At 42.5% G+C, this 18,230-nt stretch overlaps 1 protein-coding gene across 1 annotated transcript in view; it reads right to left on the bottom strand.

The window, feature by feature from the left end:
• Positions 1 to 18,230, bottom strand: part of PIWIL4 (piwi like RNA-mediated gene silencing 4) — a 55,263-nt gene that overhangs the window by 23,224 nt on the left and 13,809 nt on the right. The window contains exons 5-11 of the mRNA XM_020885538.2: positions 16,243 to 16,364; positions 13,877 to 13,957; positions 10,299 to 10,496; positions 8,341 to 8,452; positions 2,872 to 2,995; positions 1,466 to 1,583; positions 594 to 705 (exon numbers count right to left, since the gene is read on the bottom strand). Coding sequence (XP_020741197.2) covers positions 594 to 705; positions 1,466 to 1,583; positions 2,872 to 2,995; positions 8,341 to 8,452; positions 10,299 to 10,496; positions 13,877 to 13,957; positions 16,243 to 16,364 — 867 coding nt within the window. The remainder of the gene's footprint in view (positions 1 to 593; positions 706 to 1,465; positions 1,584 to 2,871; positions 2,996 to 8,340; positions 8,453 to 10,298; positions 10,497 to 13,876; positions 13,958 to 16,242; positions 16,365 to 18,230) is intronic.

Raw genomic sequence — 18,230 nt, 5'->3', positions numbered from 1 at the left:
AGCCCGTGGGCTTCTGCAATTGCAGTACGTGGGCTTAGCTGCCCCGTGGCCTGTGGAATCTCCCTGGCCCAGCGATCGAACCTGTGTCCCCTGCCCTGGCAGGTGGATTCTTAACCACTGGACCACCAGGGAAGTTTTCTAATGCATCTGTACATGTGACACCACATCACACTAACCTAATTCTGCTGGGTGCCACTAAATCCTTGTACACCCGGATTAGAAAGGAAAATACAGGGCCCTTGGGGTTTAGGCGGGGAAATAAGTTGTGCTAAGTCAGTTCAGTCGTGTCCAGTGCTTTGTGACCCTATGGACTGTAGCCTGCCAGGCTCTTCTGTCCATGGAATTCTCCAGGCAAGAATACTGGAGTGGGTTGCCATGACCTCCTCCAGGGGATCTTCCTGACCCAGGGATGGAACGCGCATCTCTTAACTTCTCCTGCATTGGCAGGCAGGTTCTTTACTACTAGTACCACCTGGGAAGAGGCCATGGAGAAGACAAATAAACATTATATTATAAGCCCACTCTGACTTACGATCAAACTGACATACATTCAAGAAAATACTTTTAAATGAAAATAAAATCACAGAACTTACTATGTGGTCTTGCATTATTATTTTTTCTGCAGGTTCAATGCGGCCAGTCAGAGACAACTGGCATCCAAAATGCAGCCCCCAGGTCTCCAGTTCAAAACGAGCATCCTTGTTTCTGTTGATAGAGTTGAGTCTTAAATCATTAAAAATGCTTACTATCTAAAAATGTTAATCACTAGAGATAAAATTATAATGTTAATTATTCAGAGACTGACTTTTTTAGGGTTCCTCAATTCTATTTCTACTCACCATTTTTTCTCTGCTCAAAGGAATTACAGGAGGACTGAGGACCCATGGGGGACTCAAAGGGATGGAAAGGCTCCCAGCGTGGCCTTCTAGTAAACAAAATGGGCCATTGAGCCAAACAGTGTGTGTATGAGTACTCAGTCACTTCAGTCATGTCCAACTCTGTGACCCTACTGACTACAGCCTGCCAGGATCCTCTGTCCACAGCATTCTCCAGGCAAGAATACTGGGTTGCCATGCCATCCTCCAGGGGATCTTCCAGACCCAGGGATTGAACCTGAGTCTCCTCCATCTCCTGCATTGCAGGTGGGTTCTTTACTGCTGAGTCACTGAAGAAGCCCCTGAGCCAAACAGTTCAGGCTTCAAATCCAAATTCTAACACTGAGTAACATGGACCTTGAGCAAACTCTGAAATCTTTTAAAGTCATGGTTTCCTTATTGACAAAATGTAGGACTAACCTAGCTGTTTCACAGGGGTGACGTAAAGGTTAAATATGACAATACACAGAGAGTGCCACCACCCTGCCTGACACATGCTAGGTGCTCAGTATAGGTGAGATATTATTCCTGATAACAAACATCAATAAAGAGATTTTGTAGACCATCTGGATGTGGAGATGTCCCCATACCTCTGGAAGTCATCTGCAAGCCTGGCCAGGTGCTGCTGCCTTACCAAAGGAGTGAGACGAGTTTCTTCAGTCACAGCCTTCATCAGCTGGAAATCAGACGTCGCCTGGCCAGGCATCCCTATACATTGCGAATGAAAACAAAGTGAAAAATGAACAGTCCTCAATGCAATCCAGCCCATCTCAGGCACAGAGCAATAAAACTCTGAACTTAAACTGAACCAGATTCACCATCTGACAGCAATGCAAGCCATATTTTCATTTAAAATTTTTTCTAGTAGTCACATTTAAAAAGAGCCAGAAGGAAACAGATGCAATTATTCAAACAGTATATATTATTTAACTCAATATGTCCAAATTATTATCATTTCAACATATAACCAATATAAAAAATGAGTTCATGAGATAGTTTCTCTTTTTTTCACACTACATCTTAGACGTCTAGTCTGTATTTTTACACTTACAGCTCCATCCAATCCCTCAGTTGCACTAGTCATGCATCAGTGCTCAGTGCATCATGCACTGATGCATTATGCATCAGTGCTCAGTGACCACATGTGGCTAGAGGCCACCAAGAGGACTATGCAGATGTGAAATGCCAGAGTATCACTAAGAACGTTCATCCCTCTCTGCAAGGATGGTATCCTTATTAACTTCTTTAATTGCAGAATAAACACAAGCACATCAAACTCATTCGAGCATCATAAGCGTAAAATGTACAAAGTCCTCCCGTCTTAGTCTCACCCTAGTAACCAGATGAACATGATTAAAAGAATCTTAGCTAGTCTTTTTTTTTTTTTTTTGGTTCTAGTGTAGAGTGAGATTACCTTCTGGAGCTCATGCAAAAAGAAAATAAAGAGTATTCTGGCACCTATCAAAGAATACACCGGAAGAAAATTAAATCACACGACTTCTTAGCCTGCATACGTGCTAAGTCGCTTTAGTCGTGTTCAACTCTTTGCGACCCCAGGGACCAAAGCCCTCCAGGGTCCTCTGTCCACGGGACTCTCCAAACATGAATACTGGAGTGGGCCGCCATGTCCTCCTCCAGGGGATCTTCCTGATCCAGGGACTGAACCAGGATGTCTTACATCTCCCGCACTGGCAGGCAAGTTCTTTACCACTAGCAACACCTAGCCCAGTGAAGTTCAAAAAATGGGGGAAATAGTCTGGTTTTAGGAAAACATCTGGCAACCAATTTAACGTCAAAGTAACAAATGGAATACATGAGATAAAGGAAATAGATAAACTTCATGGTGCTGACCAATTTCCAAAGGGCGCTCTACCCGCCCACTTTCTCTGTTAAATTAGAGCTCTGGCACTCATCTAGCTTAAGGAGGTTTTGCCCACTGCAACATGTCATGAGTCTCTGATCAAGAACTTGAGAGAGAATAAAATACAAACATTACCCGTTAGAAAGCAAAGCTCGGGAATCAGGTGGGCCATCAGAGCCTCAGAGTTGTCATTTTTCTTGTTTTTCAACAGACTAACAAGCACTGGCTGGTTCAGGTCAGATAAGGTAATATCATATTGCTACAGAATGCAAGATTAAGGAGGGAAAAGTTAATGTGGAAACACAATACAATGAGCATCCTTGCTTAAAAGCAACAAATGAATAGATAAGAAAATCTTTTCAATAGAAGGGGAAAAAAGTCCCCACTAATCCCCATGGTAATCTACTCATTTCTACTTTCTTCGTGGGACCTATCTCTTACATCTCAGGATCAGTTTCATGATTTTAATTATTACCTTTTATAATTCAATACCATTTTTTTCCCAATCATTTTCCTGCTCTCTTCTGAGTATCATCCAGAGTCCTAAGCTGGATGAAATCCATAGTACCATGACCCCAGGTGCAGCACTGCCACGGGAGACAGAGGCCAACTGAACCATATACAACTTACTGGCTCTGGCACCTGTGCTCATTATGAAAATATCAAACACAAGTTGGAGGCAACAGTCATACTGAGTCAACCTCAGATTTCCCCAAAGAGCACAACTGTCCTTACTTTCCAAGACAGTATGATGTTACAGGGAAGTCGCTTTGAACTCTGACAAATGTAAATCTGGTCCACAGATATTCTATCTACTTGGATCGTGACACTGGGGAAGGGACTTACCTTTCCTCCTCTATGAAATGAGAACAAGAGCCCAGAGATGTCCCATGTAAACCACTAGCACGGTGTCTGGTTTATAATAAGTCCTCAGCAATCATTAGTTCCTTCCCCACTCCTTTTCCCTTCATAAACTTGAATTTCAACATTCTTACCTTGCTATGAGTTCATTTACCTTCCAAAGGCAAAATTTCCATTAACACCAGTATAGCTTACTCAACACTGATGACAGAACAATTGGAATTGTAATTTACAAAATGTCTGGGGACCACATGATGCTGACATCAATAATTATAATGCAGGAAGCCAGCAGTGAGGGGTTCTCTATTCAATAAAGACTTTAAGTCATTAAAATAAAAAACAATTCAGGAAACAGCAGTTTAAAGTGGTGATTACAACAATGCTATGGCTGAAAAGCTTGGAGAAGCATTGGTAGAAAGAATTTTTATACATGACTTCATTAATTCACAGCTTGTGCTTGCTATATTCCGGGGACTGAAGGGAATACAAATAAAAGAGGCACAGTCCCTGCCTTTACACATTATCTACACATTATCTACAAAGCAAGGTAGACCAGAAGCACAAATAATACATCTATGCTAAGCACTTCTTTTTTTCCTCATTTAGTCTTTTTTTAATGGATGACTACTGTGTTTTTTTTAATTAAACTATAATTGATTTACAAGGTCATGTTGTTGTACAGCAAAGTGATGGAGTTTTAGATAGATATTCTTTCCAGATTCTTTTCCCTTATAGGTTATTTAGTATAGTTTTTTTATACTAAATATAAAAATATTTAGTATAGTTCCCTGTGCTATACAGTAGGTCCTTGTTGGTTACCTACTACATATATATTAATAGTAGTAGTGTATATGTTAATCCCAAACTCCTGTTTTATCCCCTACTTCTCCTTTCATAGCCATAAGTTTGTTTTCTATGTTTGTGAGTCTGTTTCTCTTTGGTAAATAAGGCCCTTTCCTCACTAACTCTTAACAACAGAGTGTGACTGCTGTGTGCTCTGTCCTGTCTGACTCTGCAACCCTATGGACTTCAGCCTGCCAGGCTCCTCTGTCCATGGGATTATCCAGGCAAGAATACCGGGGTGGGCTGCCATGCCCTCTCCAGAGGATCTTCCTGACCCAGGGATCAAACCTGTGACTCCTGCATTGGCGGGTGGATTTTTTTTACCACTTAGCCACCTGGGAAGCTCTTAACAACGCAACTGTGACTCAAATGCTATTATCATCTTCTTCATTGATGAGGAAACATTGTTAAGAAATTAAATAACTTCCCAAGGTCCTGTAATTGAAAATTAGCACCACCAGGATTTATCACTTAAGACCTGGGAGCCTCCGCTTGTTACACCACTCGGGGCTGGGTCCCTCACAAGGAATAGGGAGCAAGGTAGTGAAAACAATTTATGGCTGGTAAATCAAGGAAGGCTTCATGAAGGAGGCAGAATCCAAGACAGCACCTTGAGGAAAATGCAGGAGTATTAAAGGTTCTGGGAACAGCTCAAGCAAAGCTGGGACACAGTCCAAGAAGAGGGTATTCTACTATTTACCGGAGCATGGTTAAGAATTTACCCACTATGCTGTGTAATCAGGTGGACTTACTGTCTCCCATGCCCCAAGTTTCTTAGCATTTGGCAATAGCTTTCGTGATAAGATAAAACAGAGAAGGATAAAGGTCAATATCAAGATGTCTTCCAGTAAAATTACAGGCTATAAAATCAATACACAGACATCACTTGTATTCCTATACACTGGCAATGAAAAACCAGAAACAGACATTAAGGATACAATCCCATTCACCACTACAACAACAACAACAACAAAAGTACCCATGAATAAACGGATCTAAGGAGACAAAAGACCTGTGTGCAGAAAACTATAAGACACTGATGAAAGAAACCAAAGACAGCACAAACAGATGGAGAGATACACCATGGTTTTGGACTGGAAGAATCAGTATTGTGCAAATGACCATACAACCCAAGGTAATCTATAGGTTCAATGCAATCCCTGTGAAACTACCAATGGCATTTTTCACAGAACTAGAACAAAGAATTTCACAGTCTGTATGGAAACACAAAAGACCCCAAGTAGCCAAAGCAATCTTGAGAAAGAAAAATGGAGCTGGAGGAATCAACCTTTCTGACTTCAGATTATATGAAAAGCTACAGTCATCAAGACAGTATGGTACAGGCACAGAAACAGAAATACAGACCAGTGAAACAAGGTAGAAAGCCCAGAGATAAACCTCTGCACCTATGAGTACCTTATCTTTGACAAAGGCAAGAATATATCATAGAGAAAAGACAGCCTCTTCAATAAGTGGCGCTGAGAAAGCTGGAAAGCTACATGTAAAAGAATGAAACTAACTTCCTAACACCGTATACAAAAATAAACTCAAAATGGGTTAAAGACTTAACTGTAAAGCCAGAAAACTCTTGGAGGAAAATATAGGCAGTACACTCTTTGACATACATCACAGCAAGATCCTCTTTGATCCACCTCCTAGAGTAATGGAAATAAAAACAAACAAGTAGGACCTAATTAAACTTACAAACCTTTGCACAGCAAAGAAATCAATAAACAAGATTAAAAGACAACCCTCAGAATGGGAGAAATAACTGCAAATGATTCAACTGACAAAGGCATAATCTCCAAAATATACAAGCAGCTCACACAGCTCTACATCAAGAAAACAAACAGCCCGGTCCAAAATGAGCAGAAGACCTAAACAGACATTTCTCCAAAGAATACATACAGATGGCAAATAAACACATAAGATGATGCTCAGCATCACTCATTATTAGAGAAATGCAAATCAAAACTACAATGAGGTATGACCTCACACCAGTCATAATGGTCATCAAAAAATCTACAAACAAATGCTGGCAAAAACCAACACAACAAAAAGTTAAAAAACAAAAAATAATAGAAAAAATTAAAACATTATGGCTGAAGTGAAAAAAAGGATGTCTTCCACTTTGAGAGTAGACTATATAATAATTTATCCTTCCTTTCCTGGGACAAAGAGGAAAGCATTCTAGAAACTGGTGCCATTTTCTTTCTTTTTCTCCCTAATTACAATAGATATGAAGGGAATCACAACTCATTACAAAGAAAGTGAGTGGGATTTTTATTATGATTCCCTTTTCAGAATGTCACAGGTCCTCAAACACATTAAAGAAAAATGAATTTAAACATGCAGGAAAAATCCCAAACGTTTAACAAACTCTGTGTTTAATAAACACTAATGGAGAACATTTTTTGCACAAAATGCTTTGCCAAATGCCCAAAGTCATATGTGTTCTGTAAGGACAACTGAATGAGGCGGAGAGGGAGAAGAAGAAGAATACAAAATGATTTCCTGAGACTCAAAATTCCCAAGGAGAGACAGGCATGGGAAGGACAATGAATTCAGTTTGAATTTTGTTCGTTTGAGATGCCTGCAGGATATTCATGCAAATGCAGCCTGAAAATGGAGAGGAGGATGTAATTCAGGAAGGAGGGCAAGACAAAACTATATTAGAAGTGATCTCAGAATATGAAGAAAAGATCCTCTGCAAAGGGGCCGTGGTGAGTTATAGCATTTCATGTTTGGGAGAAGTGAAGGGGGAGAATGTTGAATGAGGCTGAGAAAGAATCACCTGAAGCCCAGGGGAAACCACCAGGGATGTGCCGAGTGGCCAAAGAAGAGGTCAGCCCACCAGGAGCGGTCACTAGCATCCAGAGCCACTAGCGTCCAAAAGCCCCTTAGAATAAGGACAGTAGCTGACTTTGACCTTGGAGAGCTAGTTCCATGGCAGCAGAACCAGACACCAGACAGCTGAGGCTTCCTGGAGGAAGAACAGAAGAGGTGCTTGGAGCTCGTTTAGACAACCTTCTAAAGAAACTAGCTAAGGAAGAAAAGGAGATCACTTTTCTTGAAGGTGTAGAAAGGTCAACACATTTGCCTTCTCTTTTTGTCTGTAAAACAGTGGTGAAATTTTGGAAACAGAAATATGACTGAATATGAAATAAAGAGAAGGCGCCTCTGAAAGGAACTGAAATTGGACAGTAGGGATGGGGAAATTATCATCACTGTGAACCCAGCTCCCAGAGTCAGCAGGAGATTTCATCAATAAATGTTTGAGCATCTACTAGACGCCCTGAGTGTCCAGAAATCAAGAGCTCAGAGTTGAAGAGGGAGAGTCAGACCATTCATATCCTGCCTGTGATAACTCCAAGAAGTTAAGTACAGACAGGGGACCCGGGGGAGAAAGTCCTAGGGCTCCCTTGATCGCTAGGGGAATTTCCCTGGCAGTCCAGTGGTTAAGACTTCGCCTGCCAAAGCGGGGAGTGCAGGTTGGATCCCTGGTCAGAGAGGTAAGATCCCACATGCTTCAGAGCCAAAAACTCAAAACACAGAACAGAAGTGATAGTGTAACAAATTCAATAAAGCCTTTAAAAATGGTCCACATCAAAATAAAAAAAAACCTTATTAAAACAAGAATGGACTGCTGAGCTGAGGACCGAAGGGTGCTCAGTAAGTAAGTGGCCGACGGTGAATGGGTGTCAATGAGGAGGAGCAGGGTGTGAAGAAACGCATGGGGAGCAGAAGACTTGAGGAACTATGAACCGTGAGCACAGCGGAACCTTCCAAGGAAACAGGATGGTATGCGACGAGGCTCAAGAGGCGGGGAGGAGTCAGACCACAGCCCTTCCCCGAGCTAAGCAGGAGGGAGATGAGGCTGAAAAGAGAAACAAGCGCTACCTGCTTGTAGTAATCCACGTAGGTGATCTCAGTGCCATCCCGCTTCCGGAAGGTGTGCGTGGGCTTCACCGACCAGTCGATGTCATCAATGCGGTAGGTTTTGTTATTGTATCTGGTAAATGCAAGAAATCTTTTCAGTTCTTCTCTGAAATCCTACAAGGTGAGTGGTTAGTTCACTACACTTTAATTCACAGTATTATCCTTCAGAATTTCAGATATTATGAAAGACAATAACTCAAGAATAGTCACTTTAAAAACAAAGATAGCTTTTACCTGAGAAGAGCGTTGATGAACTCTTCCATTCATGGGAGGACCCCTGTATTCCAACAAAACCAAAGGAATAATTGCTGGCCCACCATCTGCTTTTCTCACTGAGAAACACTGTGCGTGTGTGTGTGTGTGTCCACACGCGTGTGTGTGCACGCATGTGTGTGTGCTCACGTGTGTGCACATGCACTCAGTCCTGACTCCTTGTGACCCCATGAACTGCAGCCTGCCAGGCTCCTCAGTCCATGGGATTTTCCAGGCAAGAATACTGGAGTGGGTTGCCATTTCCTTCTACAGGGGATCTTCTCAACCCAGGGACCAAACTGGCATCTCCTGTATCTCTTACGTTGGCAGGCAGGTTTTTCACTGGCTGAGCCACTGAAGCGTGCCCGGCAGACACTGAAGCTTCAGGTAAATCATGCTTAAATGGTCAAAGGCTGAAGTTTGGCTTCAAAACTTCTGTTGGCTTCTGTTTTCACTCAGAATTTTTGAACTCCCAGCTAGTTTTTCTGATAAAAAAGAAAAGCATCCTAAGGAGGCTGATGAACCATGCCATTCTGGCAGCTTGCTTCCTCTTCCGTCTAAGGCTGGCCCTGGGCAAAACTGCAAAGCAGGTCAGCTAAGATCTTTTTAAGATCTTTCTCCCCTTCATCAGGTAAGATGTGGCCTAGAACACCCTCTCATGCCAACCCAGCCATGGGACAGAAACCTCCTTGTCACTTTTCTCCTAGGCTCTCGATACTTTGCAAATGACTTGGAAATAATGTGATAAGTTAATTCACGGAGCTCATGACAAGAGGATAAAGGGGCAGTGTGGAGCTGAACCAGCACCACGTCTCTGCTCCACAACCCGGAAAAACAACTTCAAGTGGAAATTCCAACCTAGACTAGGAGAAGGCGAGCGGGTCTTCTATAAATGGTGTCCACGGACTGGCAGCCGAGTAGAGTGGGCTTGTGTTCCTCAGGACATCACCTAACTGTCCACACTCCATTCAGTTCAGTATGCACTGAAGGCAAATTACACACAGACACAGCCAGAGGCCTCCAAGTCCTCAGCCATAAGGACCTCATAACTTCACAATGAAGATGAGATGCGAAGCTGATGCTCTGTGTTACTGCTACTGAACCAAAGCTGGGTCGGCTTGCCCAGCACAGTAAAGCCAGCCTCCTGACAGCAGGCTGTGGTGAAGGAAAGAGTGTCAGATACTGCTATGTGGGTACTTCAGACAGAAGCTAAAGCAGATGGTACGGGGCAGGGGTCTGCCTGGGGAGGCCCCACAGAGTCCTGCTCAGTTACACCGTGATGTAATAAAAATAAATAAAAGGGCCCTAAAGAGGTGACGATAAGCACTGGGCTTCCGGAGCAGCATAGAGGACAGAAATGAATAGTTCCAACTGAGTGGACTTTGTGGGAGCAGAAATCTAAAAGGCAGAAATAGAGGCGGGGGACCCAGGCTGAGGGGCTGGAGCAGCAAAGTGCAGACCACGGTGGGTAGGGGAGGGTATGGGAGGTGGTAAGGAAGGAGCAGGAGAGACGGCGGGCGCCCAGCACACCCCTCCAGGAAGCCTCAGCTCTAGACAACTGACTCATCAGATCTGGGCTCCGGCCAGTGCCCGGAGCTCTCCCTCTTCCTACGTGGCATACATAACGCATTCTCTAGAGGAAAGTCTATTTAAAGGCAGGCCTTTACCTTGTCAGGACAATAAGCCCAATCAGCTGTTTCTCACACGTCTGGGTAAAGCAGGACACGCTTGTTTTGTGGCAGAGATCTGTCATGACCTCCAGAACTGTCTCATTCCGGAGCATTTTGTAACTCACATCAGCACTCAACAGGAGTTTGCTTTCAAAATGTGATACAGAAATGGCGAACCCAGGCCAAAGGGACAATCTTCAAAAAAATAAAAATTTTTTAATACATAAATATTTTTAAAAATAAATGTTTTAAATGTTATATCAGGAGAACAATAAACATTTCAAAATGGTGACTTTATATTCTAATTCTCTCAATTTTATGAAACAATTTTTCTTTAAATTTGATTTCTTTCAGTGGCTGACTTAACACTTTAGCTATTTCCAGCTGGAGTGTCTTTAAACATATGAAGTGAAGTGAAACGAAAGTCGCTCAGTCATGTCTGACTCTTTGCAACCCCACGTGGAATTCTCCAGGCCAGAATACTGGAGTGGGTAGCTTATCCCTTCTCCAAGGGATCTTCCCAACCCAGGGATCAAACCCAGGTCTCTCGCATTGCAGGCGGAATCTTTACCAGCTGAGACACAAGGGAAACAAATAAGGGGAAATTTTAAACATATATTTAGGATAAAGTACATTTCTATAGAGCTTCGTTTCTTAACCTTGGCACTACTGACATTTGGACTGGATAATTCTTTGCTAAGGGCTGTTCTGGGCACTGCAGAGTCTGTGTGTGTGTGTGTGTGTGTGTGTGTGTGTGTGTCTGTGTGGTGTGGTGTGGTGTGCTCAGTCATGTCTGACTCTGTGACCCCATGGACTCTAGCCCACCAGGCTCCTCTGTCCATGGGATTCTCCAGGCAAGAATACTAGAGTGGGTTGCCATTTCCTCCCCGAGAGGATCTTCCTGACCTAGGATCCCTTGGTTTGATCCAAACTTGCATCTCGATCCAAACCTTCATCTCTTTCGTCTCCCACTTCACAGGCAGATTCTTTACCACTGAGCCACCGGGGAAGCCCGTGCATTGCAGAATGTGGAGCATACCCCTGGCCTCTACCCACCGGAGGCCAGCAGCAACTCCCATGCTGTGACAACCAAAAATACCTCCCGACATTTTCAAATGTCCCCTGGGGAGCAGACTCGCCCCTGGCTGAGAACACAACTGTAAGACTGAAGTGTTTATGGAGGGATCTGTCCCAGCAGGCAAACATCTAGGTTCAGAAACGCACAGTGACTCAGTGGTGAAGACAGTAACGAGACTTCACAACGAGACAGAAATAATCTAAGTGATGTCACATACAGACACGCAAGAGAAACTGTAGCAGTGGCTACATCTCCTTTCCACATTTATGAATATCACAGTCTGAAAGTCTTGAACTAGAAAAAGTTACAGGAACTGGCAAGAAAGAACAACTTTTTTAAGAAATCATTTCAGTTGATATTCATGTGGACTTCATTGACTGTGAAACTAATGCAAGAGTACTGGAGTGAGTAACCATTCCTTTCTCCGGGGGATCTTCCCAACTCAGGGATCAAACCCCAGTCTCCTGCATTGCAGGCAGATTCTTTACCATCTGAACCACTGGGGAAGCCCCAAACACCAGCTCAGGACCAGCATATGCACCAGCACTGAGAAAGGCTGGGATCTGGGGCCTTTTGCCGCAATACTGGCACCTGGACAAACATCTCCTCGAGCAACAAAATGCAGAGAAACTATAAAGGACTAAAAGCAACTGGATGCGTGCACAGTTGAGGCAAATTATGGACAACAAGATAAAAAAAAAATATATATATATATACCAAAAAGCCAACTGCCACTTCTGAAGAGCTGGGAGCAAAGGCAGGGTACTGTGCATGCCTGCTACACTCAACACCACAGAAGGGATGGGCAAGCCAACCAAGCCAACCCTCTGGCCCGACCTCTGGACATATCCCTACCTTCACCCCACAGGAGCAACCAGCTGGCCCCCCTCAGTGAGTAAGCGAGCAACGGAAACTATTACTTGTTCTTGCTCCTCCCTGTTGCAGCAGGGTCCCTGATAAAGCCCTGCCTGAATTTCGTGTCTGGTCTCTGATCAACTTCTATTGATTAAGGAGATGAAGAACCCTGGTTGGTAACAGCACCAACGCCAGCTTGTCACAACACTGGAGCCACGAGAATTTCTTATTCAGGTGGAGATATAAGTGACAGGGTGAATGATCAGGTGCTTTATACAGAACAGTCTGACCCACTGAACCAGCACACAGAAACCCTGCCCTTTCCTTCCACCCAGCAGAAACCAAACACCCTGCACCCACTTTCTATCTTTTATGTACAGATCTTCCTCGACTGACAACGGGTTTTTATGTTCACAAACCCTTCATAAGTTGAAACAGCCTCAGTCAAAAATGCATTTAATACACCCAACCTTTTCTTCAGTAACCTACTGAACATCATCAGGGCATCTCCAACCTGGTGTCCTCAGAACACTTACATTAGCCAAAAGACCCTGACGCTGGGAAAGATCGAGGGCAGGAGGAGAAGGGGACGACAGAGGATGAGAGGGTTGGATGGCATCACCGACACAATGGACATGGGCTTGGGTGGACTCCGGGAGTTGTGATGGACAGGGAGGCCTGGTGTGCTGCGATTCATGGGGTCGCAAAGAGTCGGACACGATTGAGTGACTGAACTGAACTGGACAAAATTATCTAACACAAAGCCTATTTTACAATCAGGTGCTGAATATCTTGTGTCATTTACTGAATACTGTACCGAAAGTGAAAAACAGAATGGCTGTATGGGTTCAGAAAGGTTGTGAGTGTGTATCAGTCATTTGCCCTCGTGGATGCCTGGGCGCTGTGGCTATGGCAGCTAACCATCATCACCAGATAGTATCATACTCCGTATCGCTAGCCCAGGAAAAGGTCAAAATCCACAATTCCAAGTGTGGTTTCTGTTGACGGTGTATAGCTTTCACATCATCGTAAAGTCAAAATGTCATTAAGTCTAAACATCCTAAGTCGGGGAGCATCTGTATTTCTCCCTTTGGGTCACTGGTTGCCTCTGTTTTGGGCTCAACCACATGTTTTGGAAAGCTGAGTAACAACCAGTTCAAGATCACCTTCGCTGTAGTCTCTACTTCCTAGTTTAGGACAGAGATTCTGTAAGTGTTCCTAATGGTTCTATCATTCACTAGGGCAGCTTAGCTGGCTTGGGTATCTGACATCTTCTTACCCAGTGATTTCCTACCTACCACCCTGGCTGTGTTAGTGTTCTGTCAGCCAGAAAACAGAGCCCCAGTTATGCGGTATAACATAATAAGAGTTTATCTGCTCTCATTATTACTTGTCACACACAGGAAGCTCAGTTTCTGAATTCTAGGATTTATGATAATGATCTAGCACACTAATATAAGAAAACAGACTGCTACCTTTTGACATTCACCATTCTATTAAAAAACTTGAAAATTAAAAAAATCCATTACCTTTTTCACCACAGAGTCTCTCATAGGAGGCATAATGGTGTAATATTGCATCATAAATGATACTGCTCACATTATAACAATTTCAGAGTAACAGAAAATATAAATAAACCTACTTGTGCTGGGGAATTTCCACTGGCTCAGAAGGCTTATAGAAGTTCCGTCCAATTTGGTACATGGACAACTTTTTTAAGATCCTGAAAGTATACGTATTTTAAATCTGTGTTAAACATTTGTCTATAACAGTAAACTTCTAAGTTTGTACCCATGCTGAAATAAAAACTACTAGAAAAGTCCAGAACTCTTATTGTTATAATGCTGAAAGTTTAGCTACAGCATATACATGTGAGTGTATATACAAGAACTATCACTCCATATTGGGAATGATATAATTGAAAATACTTCTATTCTTCTGGGTTTAACTATAAAAGGAAGTGGTCCCCAAGCAGACATGACTATGACTGCAACATTCTGGCTGGGGAGGCTATGGACATGAAAAGCCATGTCCACAGGGTTTTCTGGCCTCGTTCTTATTTTGAAATGAGGAGGCCATTTCCTTTCTTTTTTCTTTCTTTCTTTTTGCATAGTTAATTTACAATGTTGTATTGGTTTTAGTGTACAACAAAGTGATTCAGTTCTACATGTATATTCTTTTTTGGATACTTTCCTCTTATAGGTTATTACAAGATATTGAATATGGTTCCTTGTGCTATTCAGTAGGTCCTAGTTGCTTATTTTATATATGGTATTGTGTATATGTTAATCCCAAATTCCTAATTTACCTCTAACTCCCCATCCCCTTGGCTAACGATAAGGTTATTTTCTGTCGGTGAGCCTATTTCTGTTTTGTAAATAAGTTCATTGATATCATTTCTTAAAATTCCACATACAAGTGTTATCATATGATATTTGTCTTTCTCTGGCTTACTTCACTGAGTATGGTCATCTCTAGGTTCATCCATATTGCTGCAAATGGCATTTTTTCATTCTTTTTAAGACTGAATAGTATTCCATTGCATATATGTACCACATCTTCTTTATCCGTTCCTCTGTTGATGGACATTTAGGTTGCTTCCATGGCTTGGCTATTGTACCTAGTGCTGCTATGAACACTGAGATGCATGTATCTTTTGGAATTAGAGTTCTTACTAGGTATATACCAGGAGTTAATCTTACAGTAGTTCTATTTTTAGTTTTTTTAAGGAACCTTCATGCTGTTCTCCATAGTATCTGCACCAATTTACATTCCAAGGAATTTGTTTCTAATGAGTCTATTCAGTGTCCTCACTGCTACCAAATGACAAGGCTGCCTCTTCAGCAACTAACTCTGGCTGCTTTTGGAACGTGACACATTACTGATCCGAAGCTGCCCTGTGCACTGGGGAAACGGAAGAGTTGCAAGTCTGAAAACAGAGGTTCCAACTGTGTGCTTTTTGGCTACCCAAGTCATCTGAGCCTCAGTCTCCTTATCTGTAAAATGGGGAGTTTAATCATACCTGCATCACGGAAATTGAGTAAAGATCAAGGAAACTCTGGCACCAGAGAAAGAGCTCTGTCACTGCAAAGCACCTTCCAAATGTCAGCTGACTTAAAATAGTCAGGGGGGCGCAAAAATGGATTCTGAAGAGCATTTTTTACAGCCCTGAGCTGAGGCCCAGATAAGATCGGAAGACACTTGCCTAGTCTTCTGACTAGAATTAGGAATCAATGTGTCTGTGTGATGGAAATTCCTCTATGTGTCCTATTCAGCAAATCCAAACTCCTCTCATCCTGTCCAGAGCAAAGGGCTAAAATCTTAGGTTTTTAACACACCACCCTAGTGATCCACACCAACAGCATGGAAAACAGGAGTTCTCAAGCTTCTGAGCTCCCATCTGGGAAGCTTGCCAAAAATGTGGATTTTTCAGGCCCCACCCACAAAATTCTGTTCACTAGGTCCAGTGAGGGGCTAGGGAACCTGCATTTTGTCAAGCTGCACCTAAGACCCAAGCTGACGCTGAAGCAAGTGATCCTCAGATCAGTCTGAAGAACACTGAAAGGTTCAGTGACAACCTTCCTCTCCCGGGGGGACAAGCGGGGGAAGGAAAGGGTCTGAAAGCACCGAATGCAGAGGGTGATGACCTTTCACACCTAAGACAAATCAACCAGGAGAAAAGCCACTCCCTTAGTTTACTGACCCAATTTTTAAGTCTGGGGATGGAGGCTGGGAGTGGGTTCAGGAAAAGGGTAAAGGCACCTGCCCTGGCCCCTGAGTCATTCTCAACGTAGGTGATACTGAATCGTGACTGAGGTGCCAGGTCAAGGCTGTGATGGGCTGTGGTGCGTATTGCTGCACAAGTACACGAAAGTACACAGAAAACTGCCCTAAAGATGACATTACTGCCAGCACACCACCTGCAAAATTGTCAGTACTTTTAATACCCAGGCTCTATGTGGAAAGGCATCACCGGCCTAAACTAAATTCATATTTAAGGCACTTTACTTTTTGAAGATGATATTGAAGACCTGGATGCACACAGGAGAACTTGCCGGCAGCTCTCTCGTCAGAGTGATAGTCATCTTTACAGTCTTGCCTCTTTGGGTTTCACTTGACAACTCCGTGACCTGGAAAAAGAAGTACTTAAAATGGACTCTATAGATTATCCTCCAGTGCACAGAATGTGGCTATGCTAAAGCTGTCAAAGCTTCACAGGCTCTAACAAAAAAAAAAGATGCAGCTGTTAGTGATGTGAGTGATCATCTGATCATCCGGTTACGTTTGGAAAGTTTTTTTCCCCTCTGTATTTTGCTAATCCCAGAAAAGCAACACATCTCTCCACTCTCAAATTTATTAATAGAGAATCAAAACCAGACTCAGCATTCAAAGATTCAATCCAAAGAGAATTCAGGAGCAGGGTTCTTGACCTTTTGGGGGAATGGGGTGGTATAGGAAAGCAGGTCACAACCTACTTTGAGAGTCTGATGAAAGTTGCAGACATTCTCCCAAGAAAATGTCACGTATTTGAATACCACAACAAGGTATATAATGTACCCATTTACAGGTTTTCATGGATACTCAAAAGCCTATTAATAAAGTGTCCTGCCCATCTTGGGGATTTCCCCATGACTCAGCAGAAAGGAATCTGCCCGCAATGCAGGAGATACAGGAGACATGGGTTCAATCTCTGGGTCAAGAAGATCCCCTGGAGTAGGTAATGGCAACCCACTCCAGTATTCTTACCTGGAGAACACCATGGAGAGAAGAGCCTGGAAGGCTCTGGTCCATGGGGTCACATAGAGTTGGACACAACTGAGGACGAATGCACACTGCACGTTGCCCACCTTGAGTTCATGGATTTCAGAAAGAAGCCTCTCAAAAGTTTACTTAAAAAAAAGAAACAATAGAGGAGCAGAAGAGAAGAAAAAAGGAAAGGATAGGGAACAGACCATAGGGAAAGTAAATGTGGAAAGAGAGAGAAGAAAATGGTGACAGTTTAGACAGGAAATCTGATTTCATTTTTAAAAGGCCTAGAGAAAGCCCTAGGGATCTTATAATCTGGAACCACATGCTAACAGTATAGTGAATGCATGAATAGGTCTTTATACCAGGTGCCTAACTAAATGTAAAGCTCCTTAGACCAAACAAGGCTCAGTATAGATTTTTTGGAATAAAAGAATGAATAGATCAGCCAGTAAGAAACAATGGTCAAGGATTTTTCAGAAGGGTGAGGAATTAGAAGAGGTCTGTTCATTCACAGGCATTTATGTATTTTCTATAGTGAAAGTGTAGTTTTAACGGCTTTCAGCCTGAACCAAGAATGTAGGGCAGGGATTGAGACAAAGAGAAATGCATCCTTTCACAAGTGATGAAATATTTCACTGAAGTATTTCTTGCCTCAGGTATAACTGTACAAAAGTCTGGGACTTCCCTGGTGGTCCAGTGATTAAGAATCTGCTTGTATGTAGGACAAGATGATCTTTAATGACAGTAATACCCTTGAAATATGTCATTTAAATATGACAGACTATACTAGCATGCTATCAACATCTGGTCATAGGACAAAATATTGAGGGACCAATAAGGACTTAGGATGAATAAAAATGTTTCTAAATTTACAGATCCAGATCTTACATATTCTTAAATCTAATCACATGATATAATTTTAAAATTCCATATTTAGATGAAATAAACACTCAAGTAGCTCCTATAAATCTTAGAATTTCATAAAAGGATAAGAAGGCTCCAAGAGTGTTCAGAAAAACACTTCTTAAAAAAAAAAAACACTTCTTGAGGAGATTCACAAAGGTTCACAGGGAATCTAGAAATTTACATTTATGCTCTTGCTGTCATCCTGTTCAAGATGAGGAACTAAAATGATTACACTTTCCAAGGGACAGAAGCATCAAGTTTTAATTCAATACTCTGCTTTAGTTTTCCACACAGAAACTGGTTCTTTTTCTTTGTAATAATTTTAATATTGCCTTAGAACA

The sequence above is a fragment of the Odocoileus virginianus genome, chromosome 10 (assembly GCF_023699985.2).
Source record: "Odocoileus virginianus isolate 20LAN1187 ecotype Illinois chromosome 10, Ovbor_1.2, whole genome shotgun sequence".
Classification (NCBI taxonomy): domain Eukaryota; kingdom Metazoa; phylum Chordata; class Mammalia; order Artiodactyla; family Cervidae; genus Odocoileus; species Odocoileus virginianus.
The sequence above is the reverse complement of the archived record's forward strand: the minus strand, read 5'-3'. Positions and strand labels throughout refer to the sequence as shown.